We start from the raw sequence: 10,898 nt of genomic DNA, 5'->3' as shown, positions 1-10,898 counted from the left end.
ATAAGTATCCCTTTAAGGAAATTATCAAGGGGTCCGTCTGAGTAATGTTAAAGTCTGAGTACTCCTTTCCTATGGTGGACCACTGTCCTGGAAGAGATTGGTGAGGGGAATTAGACGAGTGTTTCGGTTTCCATCATTCTGCTTTTACCCGACAGAGTTTTGAATCTATCATACTAACCTTTCAATGGAAGAAGGGAAGGAAAGAAGTAAAACAGCAGTGATTGATAACCTAATCTCACTATTAAAAAGGATACAGATATTGGTGTACAGTAAAAAGCAATGAGCATACATGAACAGTTTTAGAGCCACTTTAATGAATTCACTAGTGAAATCTAATTGATGGTGTTGTTGGCTGTGAACATGAATAGGATATCACATACTCTTTAAATAAAGGGTGTGGGGAATAAGTGATGAATGCTTCTGGATGTGAGTAATACTCTGGTGAAAGAAGCATGTAACTTGGTACAGCGTAACTGTGGACTGCAGGGGATGGGAGGCAGGAAGCTGGATTCCTTGTCTAATTACTTCCCATCATTCAGTTGTTCTCTCATTTCCCGCCCAGAGCGTTCCTCTTGTAACATATTATAATGGTAGAACCTCACGCTGCGCAATCAATTCCTTTGATAAATAATAATAATGATGAAGTCTGCAGTGGGCGCCAGGCGACGTGCTAGATTTCTGCCCATAACGAGGACCATTTCCTTCCTAGCCATTATGGATGGCCACCATGGGATGCTGTTGAATGCTGGGAGATTATCTCCTGATGAGACGTTTGCAAATAGGGGCGGTAAATATGTTTACATATGTATTTGCTTAAGAAGGCAATATCTACTGGGTTGCTGTCTGTGACAAACTGACAACAACGCTAACGACACTATTCAGTATTCACAATGTCACTTGATTTCCTAACTGTTTAACAATTGGTGGACATTTTTACGGCAAACACTATAAAGGATCATTTTTCACACTTGTTTCGCTGTTGACGGCTTGTTGTGTTGCCAGCTTGTAGTGTAGACCAATGTATTCTGGGGAAGCACGCATTGTTAATAGGTCCTTGAAGCAAGAGTCCAGAGAAATAAAAGTTGTTATAAAAATGTATTTTGAATAAAACATACAGTATGTAGCCATATTACATGTAGTGTGGTCAATCTATACTACATACCTCAGGAAAGACGCTGTTCTGCCGTGTTACACTATATTATCATCATCATAAGTCCAAGGACATAGTTGGAGGAGGTTATAATAGCGCTGTTAAAACGATCACGTTTTCCAGAATAGCATAGCACAAAACACAAGGCATAACTCATAGAGAGCAGTGCTAGAGGTCTGACAGGGGGAAATCAACAGAGCCAGACACAGTACACCGATTTGGGGCAGCGTAGAAAGGCCACAGACCCATGGGTAGTTAACTAATAGGATGTCTTTGTGTTTTGTCTTTTATGATGCTGGGGATCTCCCCACCGCAGTACACCTCTATAAGCAACACGTTTAGAATGTTTTTCAGTTTGTTTTCTTGTTGTGAGTACAGTAAAATGGAAATGAAACAAGTTACAGACCACGCAAATGAAAAGGTGTTTGTCTGAGGTAGCAAGGCAATCATGGCTTTCTTCTGATTTTTTTGTTAAACATATATTTATAAAACTATTCTACACGATGATGGACTGTGGGCCTCTTACAAACTTGATTATTTCAGAACAGCTTAAGGTTCCATTAATTTATAGTTTCCGCCCCTCTCTCCTTTATACAACAATCCAACTTAATTACTACAACGTTAAATCAGTCTGCCACACTTGGAATGACAACTGTATAGGCACAGAAGGGGTTACGTTAACGTCGCAATTGCGTCAGGCATGACAACGCCGACAGAATCGCATGCATAACGCTTTAAAGGGAGGAAAAACATTTTGAGGACAGACACAGAGCCTATTGTCTAAAACGATCATTTGAGGCGATAATCTTAAAATGGGCCACCTTCCCCAAATTGGATATAAAAACAGTTACCATGTCCCCCGTTATGACGGCAGTAGGGTAGAAGCAGAGAGGAGTTTGATTCCCAGTGAAAGCGGAACAAAAAACAAAACAAATCCCACAAAAAACATATGTTGTTATACAAAGCCCCCGGAACCCCCATAATCATCGGCATATTCATACAAATTACTGACAAATGTTTAACCGACTCCAGGTACAATCTACAGTTAATAAAATGTACATTTTGCATAGTACAAGACGACGACGTGGTAATAGTAGTAAAGTTCTGTGGTCCTGTCTTTGGGTTTTACCGGGGGGTCTCTTGCTAGGGGGTCTAGCTCTCCACCTGTCCTTCTGAAAAGTTTAGCGAGGGAAAGCATAGAAGCTGTGTGTTTGGGAATGTTTCTCTCTCAGAAAACACACACACCTTCCTCTTTGTTGATGGCTCTCACATCACCTGAAACATAGACAAAACACACACATTATTTATTACAACATCTACACATCTACACACACATACATTAGCCAGACTAAACAAAGTTGGCAATACCAAATAGGGTCTTCCTCTTATCTCTGGGTAATCACGGAGGTAAAATGCACATTAAGTAGAGCAGATAGACTCTTCCAAAAGTAGAACATTTCAATTTGTCCACCCAAAGTTATCTATCTCTATTATAGGCAAGGCACGAGAGTTCAGGGATGCATAGAAAATAATGATCTTCCACTGGGTTTTGATGTAAACAACACTAATTTCTCTTCATCTGCAGGTATTGAATGGAAAGTATCAGAAGCTCCTGAAAATGCAATCAGGGCAGATTGGCAGTCCCTCAAGCCCGTCACAACAATTTAGAGAGAGGAGACAGGAGAGATCAGGGACGCAGCTGGGCACTTAGGATTCTGGGAAATGCTTTTTAAAGGGATACTTCGGGATTTTGGCAATGATGCCCTGTATCTACTTCCCCGCAGTCAGATGAACTCATGGAGACCATTAGTATGTCTCTGTGTCCAGTATGAAGGAAGCTAAAGTTACTGTAGTTTTGCAAGCCAATGCTAACCAGAGTTGAAGCAATGACTGGAAGTCTATGGGTATCTATGCTAACAGATAGCACAATGACTGGAAGAATATGGGTATCTATGCTAACCAGAGTTGAAGCAATGACTGGAAGTCTATGGGTATCTATGCTAGCAGATAGCACATTGACTGGAAGAATATGGGTATCTATGCTAACCAGAGTTGAAGCAATGACTGGAAGTCTATGGGTATCTATGCTAGCAGATAGCACATTGACTGGAAGAATATGGGCATCTATGCTAGCAGATAGCACAATGACTGGAAGAATATGGGTATCTATGCTAGCAGATAGCACAATGACTGGAAGAATATGGGTATCTATGCTAGCAGATAGCACATTGACTGGAAGAATATGGGCATCTATGCTAGCAGATAGCACAATGACTGGAAGAATATGGGTATCTATGCTAGCAGATAGCACAATGACTGGAAGAATATGGGTATCTATGCTAGCAGATAGCACAATGACTGGAAGAATATGGGTAACACAAGTTAGCATTGGCTCAGGAACCTACCCCTAACTTCCTTCATGCTGGACACAGAGACATACAAATAGCATCCACAAGTTCATCTGACTGCAGGGAAGTAGATAAAGGGCCTCATTGCCAAAATCCCAAAGTATCCCTTTAATGTAACACCGGGTTATGCTCCTTGGAACAATAGGCTGGCTTCTGAATGGACATCGAAACCTATTCAACCACACTCTGGGCTTAGAACAACAACCTACAGGAACCATTTTTAATAACATCATATATGGCCTTTAGCAGACGCTTGTATCCAAAACGACTTACAGTCATGCATGCATCCATTTTCCATACAGTATGAGTGGTCCCGGGAATCGAACCTACAACCCTGCCGTTACAAGCGCCATGCTCTCCCAACTGAGCTACAAAGGACTAACTTAATGGAGTTCAATAAGAAAGAAGGGAAGAAAAGAGATAAGAAGAAGTGGTAAAAGTGGTCCTAAGCACATTTCTCCCTGTGTTCACTACAGGTGCATAAGACAACATAAATACCAAACCTGAACCTGGTTGAATTAAATATAAGAAAAAACGCCGATAGCACTGGCTAACATAATGGACGTCAAGGGAAGAAGAAGAACAAACAGGAGAGGGAAAAGAAATGGGCCCCTGTGAAGGAGCGTCCAGATACTACTTGTAATAAATAAATGGTTTAACTGGCTTGTAAAGGCAATGGGGAGAGTGGAGAAGGGCTGAGATGTTTAGAGGTGAGAGAGAAAGAGAGCAGACTAAACAGAAATTAGACTAAGAGCAGGTCACTGTCAATAACCTTTGCTGCTATTCTACTGAGCTTCAGAATCCATCTCTGCCTCCATTTACAACATACAGTGGGGAGAACAATACTTATGTCATGCAATAAAATGAAAATTAATTACTTAAAAATCATACAATGTGATTTTCTGGATTTTTGTTTTAGATTCCGTCTCTCACAGTTGAAGTGTACATATGATAAATATTACAGACCTCTACATGCTTTGTAAGTAGGAAAACCTGCAAAATCGGCAGTGTAACAAGTACTTGTTCTCCCCACTGTAGGTGAAGGAGACCCCATTGATCTATTTTATTTTCTGTGTGTGTGTGTGTATGTTCCACACTGTTTTGTTGCTCTCTCTCTTCATCTACACCCCTTGATAAGCACCAAACTGCCATTCTCCTCCAGAGAGTGGCTGAATCTCTTACACATTCAGTTCTTTGACCAGTTGGACTGCCTGCCAAGTAACTAGCAACAGTATACCTGTTTTTTCTCATTTGCACTCATTCAGCCTTCACGAAATGCGCTCCAGCTAATTTCCTCTTATCAGAATGAAACAGGCAATATGCAAGTGGATGAGAAATATATCTTACCTGTGGTCTCGAGGAGAGGCTTGAAGCTACAAGTGAAACAGAAACAACTTTGTGAGAAAAAACACAATATTGACTCTTTGTAACCTCCATGCTAGGGTTGTAAAGCTACCAGTAGTTTACTAAAGTTACCGGAATCTTCAGTAATTTGGGTAATTAACAGAACATCTATGGCAATCTATTGTAACTTTGGTAAGTTATACTTGAAAAACATTTATTCATATATACTGTAGGTCTCCATACATTATTTTTTTATATCAGTCTCCATATCGTCCATGAGGCTCTAGTAAATAGACCTCACGGTTCAAGAGAAAATAGCCTAATTAATGAAAAAGCATACACAAATGTGGAATTATTTCCAGTTACCTCTGCAACGTCTAACTATTGCCTTTTTTCACAACTGCCACCAGTTTGATGCCAAAACATTGACAACAAATACATGCTGACAGAGAAATAGTGTGTAAAAAATATATAAAGGATATTTCATGTTATTCGTTAAGTTGATGCTTTATAGTTATGATAATGTTCCACAGCTTTGTCATTCTATTTTTTATGGGATAAGGCCACACATACAGTAGGGTCAGAGATAATTACAGACACCTGTGATAATCTGAAGTACCCTAAAGGACCACTAGATGTCATGTGATAGATTACATAAAATCCTTGAAAGATACCACAATTCAGGTAGTTTACTGGTAAACCTGCAAAATTTCCAGTAATATTCCCTCCCTTTGCAACCTTACTCCATGCATCAAAACTGATTGGTTGAAGCCTAAGTTCAGATGCATATGGACCCCTCCTACACACACAGTCATAAACTAAGTATTATCTTTAAGTGTTGTTGAGATGGATGTTGAGATCGTTGAGCCGTTATGCCCGCCAGGTGAGCAGTAAACCGGTATTGATAGCCCCGCAGCAGCCTCTAGATTATAATAGATTTTTAAACTAAACTTCAGATAGATTTTCGACTCATTCAAAATGCAATTTAAAGTCACTTTGAGGTAATACACTAATCCAACACTTTTAGTCTCATTCTATGATACCCATGGAGCGTATTTCTTCCTCAGTTTCACTGGATACCTAGGGCCAGGTCACATGGCCAGAAGAAACTCTAGGCGCTATGTATAAGTTGACTGTGTGAGAGTGTTTCAAACTCCTCACTGCAGTCACATTGCACATGATACATATTGCATCTAAACAGAGAAGATGACATAGTGTAACAGTATAACTTCAGACCGTCCCCTCGCCCATACCCGGGCTCGAACCAGGGACCCTCTGCACACAGACAACAGTCACCCACGAAGCATCGTTACCCATCGCTCCACAAAAGCCGCGGCCCTTGCAGAGCAAGGGGAACCACTACTTCAAGGTCTCAGAGCAAGTGACGTCACCGATTTAAACGCTATTTAGCGCGCACCACCGCTAACTAGCTAGCCGTTTCACATCCGTTACAATAGCATACCTTTTATTTTCAGCTCCAAAGTCATGAATTAAAGTGGAGAGTAGTGAACGTCAAAGGGACAAAATAGAATCTGCTCCAGCCAGAACACTACCACCCACACACACACTAGCTAAGTGGTGAGTGAGAGAAAGAGTGGGGATGGAATAGAGAGGGGAGGGGGGAGGAGGAGTAGAAGACAGGTGAGGTAGAGAGGAGGAGGATGGAGAGGATGAGAAAACAACGGACAGAGGAAGAAGAGGAGAAAGAGGAATGAAAGACAGAATGAGAGAAGACAGCGAGAGACAGTGAGTGAGAGGAGGCAAGGAGAATGGAAGAGGTAAACAGAGGGAAGATGGGAGGAGAGGGAAGAGGGAAGAGGTGTTTGAGGTAAAGGAGAGGTCTTACGACTGCATGCAGGGAAGGTGTGGTTTATCTGCTCCATGATGTCTGCCAGGTCAGAGCTGCGGTTGTGTGGGTGGTCCAACAGCTCATCTGAAACACACACACACCAGTTTAGCACACTGTGTGTGTGTGTGTGTGTGTGTGTGTGTGTGTGTGTGTGTGTGTGTGTGTTGAACCGACCTGTATGTTCGGTGAGGGCCCCTTGTTCTTGCATGCTGGGCGACGACACTCCATTCACCCTGGAGTCCATCTCCGGCTGAGATGAGGGAAAGAAGAGGATGAACGAGGAGCAAGTCAGACAAGAAGAGGTGAAGAGAAGAAGTGAGAGAAACACAAGAAGAAAGACAGAATGAAAAGTCAAAAATATATGAGGGAAAGAGACAAGGACCAGCATCATTACTAAAACATAGTGCCCACTCTTCATTATTCATAGTGGCATACTTCACTGGTGACGACTTTAAACCAACTACATATGAATCATCAGTCCCAAACAAGGGAATAGCACACAGTGTGGCTCGATGGGGCTGGATGAAAGACCTGTCATCACGTGTACTGACATTTATGTGTCTATAAGCCCTCTTCCAAATGTGTCACTGTCACTCCCCGTATGAGTTCAGATGAATCTCTAAGGGTTTGGCAACGTGTTTGTTTCATTTCTTGACTTTCATTCATGAAAAAAGGTGCACGCACGCACGCGCACACACACACACACACACGCCTGAATAGGGCACCTGATGTCCACTGACATTTACTATCAAGTCCAACATGCCCCTTAGCTTTCCAGAGACGGAATCAATGCATCCTCCTCCCTGCCAATCCCGTCCCTCTCTTCTCTCCTTCCTGCTCTCCTGCCCCCAGCTGTAGTAAAGGTTAATGTGGTGGAAATGTCTCCAGAGCATTCTCACAACATCTTCAGGGCTCACTTAGAATAGTACTGACTGTACAGAGCTGCACAACAGCTCTCTAATAAAAATTGCAACAACACAAAATACATAATTTATCATTGATAACCACCATCATTAAGTTTGCCGACGACACAGTGGTGGTAGGCCTGATCACCGACACCAATGAGAAAGCCTATAGGGAGGAGGTCAGTGACCTGGCAGTGTAGTGCTAGGACAACAACCTCTTCCTCAAGGTGAGCAAGACATAGGAGATGATCGTGGACTCCAGGAAAAGGAGGGCCGAGTACGCCCCATTCTCATCGACCGGCTGAAATGGAGCAGGTTGAGAGCTTCAAATTCCTTGGTGTCCACATCACCAACAAACTATCATGGTCCAAACACACCAAAACAGTTGTGAAGATGGCATGACAATGCCTATTCCCCCTCAGGAGACTGAAAAGATTTGGCATGGGTCCTCAGATCCTCAAAATGTTCTACAGCTGCAACATCGAGAGCATCCTGACTGGTTGCATCACCACCTGGTATGGCAACTGCTCAGCCTCCACCCGCAAGGCACTACAAGAGGGTAGTGCATACGGCCCAGTACATCACTGGGGCCAAGCTTCCTGCCATCCAGGACCTCTACACCAGGCAGTGTCAGAAGAAGGCCTTAAAAATTGCCAAAGACTCCAGCCACCCTAGACATAGACTGTTCTCTCTTCTACCGCAAGGCAAGCGGTACTGGAGTGCCATGTTTAGGTCAAAAAGCCTTCTTAACAACTTCTACCCACAAGCTATAAGACTGTTGAACAGCTAGTCAAATGGCTTTCCAGATTATTTGCATTGCCACCCCACTTAATTTTTACACTGCTGCTACTCGCTGTTAATTATCTATGCATAGTCACTTTAAACCTACCTACATATACACATATAACCTTGATTACATCGACTAACCTGCACCCCCATACATCGACTCTGCACCCTAACCCCCTGTATATAGCCTCGTTATTGTTATTTTATTGCTACTCTTTTTTATTTTATTTTTTACTTTAGTTTATTTAGAAAATATTTTCTTAACTCTTATTATTCTTAAAACGGCATTGTTGGTTAAGGGCTTGAAAATCAGCATTTCACGGTAACAATACCTGTTGTATTCGGCTCATGTGACAAATACAATTTGATTTACAATTGATTCAGAGTTAAGAGAATTTCCTTCAAAACTACTACACTAAGTTGTGATATTGTAAAACTGTTGATGTCCTCGTTGTGATGAACCTAGACAACATATTTGTTTGACCATAAACTGACAATGCTGGGCTGAAAATATGAAAATCTCTTCTGTGAATGTCAGAGCACGTTTGTAGGATTACTCACTCTAATTTATCCCTGTAGATTGGATTTGTTTCTCCCATCATAGAGTCAGGATCTGGTTAGCTCAGGACTCTGGGCTCTGGAAGAAATGGTGTGTGTGTCTTGCAAGGTTTAACATGAGCCCTTTATCCCCTAAGAATCAGCAGAGTCACGTTATCTTCCCCAGGCCGAGGTTGCCTAATGCTCTGCCTCTGTTGTAACTAAATGAAGGAATGTTATGTTAACCTGTGAGCTGTGGATAACTAGCGTTAGTCAGTGAGGGGAGAACAGCGATAACGGGTCAGCACCATGGCAGTGGAGAGCGCCACTACAGCACTCATAATGGGCAGATTCCACACACCGGTGTGGCTAACTGAGCAGAATGTTTTGGGCAGGAACAGGCCTGCAGGGCGAGAGAATGCCACTTGGATTTATATCATCGTTCCCATTCCATTTTCCCCAAGTTTTAAATATGTAACGAACAGGGAAATAAACCTGGATATGATTTAACTCCAAGTACTGCTTTAAGAATCCTGATTACCCACCGCAGCCTCCAGCTCCAGAGACCTGAGTCAATACTGTTTACCAACTCTGACTGACTCCGTTCGGTTGGTTGGCTTTTATTTCCCACACAGCTAAAAAGTCATGTAAACTTATTGAGTGATCAGGAGAGGCATAAACAGAGCAGAGATGGATTGGGTTACTGGGTAGGGGGTGCTTCGTAGCCCTAGGTGGAAATCTCACAATACAGGGTTCTTTCTACATCAACAAGGGGCTTAGGTGGTGGGCGTGGCAATGTTTTCATATTTAAGACACTTTCCTGCAATTCTACACATTTTTCTATGGAGCTGAGAGAAATTGTTTCATTTTTAGAGCTATTTTCCTGCAATTCCATGCATTTTGCTGTGGCTTATGCTGTGTTCTTTTGCTCAAATATAATAAAATCTATACTGCTAAATTCATTGTTTTTCTTATTCTCCATGACCGTCTGTCTAGTTTTTATTTTGGTCATTATTAGTTCTCAAATATAAAAAATATATTGGTTCATAAAATGTTCTACTGTACATACTTTCTATCTGGTTTTAGTCATTTCAGTTTACAATTAAAGCATGTTTCCATCCCGAAAATGTATTTCTAGAAACAGGCGGGGCCCGCCAAGGATTTTAATGGCAGACAAATCACCGTGATCAGATTCTAACTTTAGAGGAATAAGTTATGATACAAACAAGGACACTTTCGAGGGCTGAGAAGGAATTGCTGTTGTTGTTGATGTGTCATCAGTAATATAGAAGTCATTCCACAGGTGGAACATGCATGTGTGTGTGTGTGTGTGTGTGTTAAGACATCTGTTGAAGTGGCTTGCTGTCCGAGGTGGAGTGTGAGCATGTGTGTGTGTGTGTGTGTACTGTACGTGTCCCTCTATGTGTGGCCCACCTGGTGCAGTAGTTGTCTGAGCCGGTGGAGCTGGGACTCCAGCTGCTTGTTGTGCTCCTCCAGTTTGTGCATGCGGTCCTCCAGACGGCTCTTATGCTGCCGGAGCAGTTTGGCCTCAGCCAGCAGGTCAGCCTCGCCAGGACCCCCGGGGTGAGAAGACCCCTCAGGGTCCCAATGCCCCACAGACCCAGGCCCCCGCTGGTCCCCGTGCTGCTCCTTCAGCTGTTCATACTCCCTTTTCAGTGTCCTGGGGGAGACACCCAGAGATGGGGTTAGGGAGATGCAGAAGTCAGACACACACACGCCACACAATCATTCCTGCACATATAATATGAGCCCAACAGCACTACTAAAATCTTCCTGCCCCCGCTCTCAGTACAATCCTATGTGAAGCCACTGTACAGAGAGGTCCTGGCCTGTGTCCGTCTCTGTTTACAACTGTATAGAGCTGTTGGCTCCAGACTGACTGTGGTACTTCAACTGGC

The 10,898-nt window shown here is 42.7% G+C and overlaps 1 protein-coding gene across 8 annotated transcripts in view; it reads right to left on the bottom strand.

The window, feature by feature from the left end:
* Positions 1-292: 292 nt before the first annotated feature.
* The window catches only part of utrn (utrophin), a 334,500-nt gene continuing 323,894 nt past the window's right edge, over positions 293-10,898 (bottom strand). For all 8 annotated transcript variants that reach the window (XM_042300851.1, XM_042300850.1, XM_042300854.1 and 5 more), the window contains 5 exons: positions 10,414-10,660; positions 6,926-7,001; positions 6,749-6,835; positions 4,906-4,931; positions 293-2,425 (listed from right to left, as the gene is read on the bottom strand). In XM_042300851.1, coding sequence (XP_042156785.1) covers positions 2,417-2,425; positions 4,906-4,931; positions 6,749-6,835; positions 6,926-7,001; positions 10,414-10,660 — 445 coding nt within the window. In that variant the 3' untranslated portion in view covers positions 293-2,416. The remainder of the gene's footprint in view (positions 2,426-4,905; positions 4,932-6,748; positions 6,836-6,925; positions 7,002-10,413; positions 10,661-10,898) is intronic.

The sequence above is a fragment of the Oncorhynchus tshawytscha genome, linkage group LG18 (genome assembly GCF_018296145.1).
Source record: "Oncorhynchus tshawytscha isolate Ot180627B linkage group LG18, Otsh_v2.0, whole genome shotgun sequence".
Taxonomy (NCBI): Eukaryota; Metazoa; Chordata; class Actinopteri; order Salmoniformes; family Salmonidae; genus Oncorhynchus; species Oncorhynchus tshawytscha.
The sequence above is the reverse complement of the archived record's forward strand: the minus strand, read 5'-3'. Positions and strand labels throughout refer to the sequence as shown.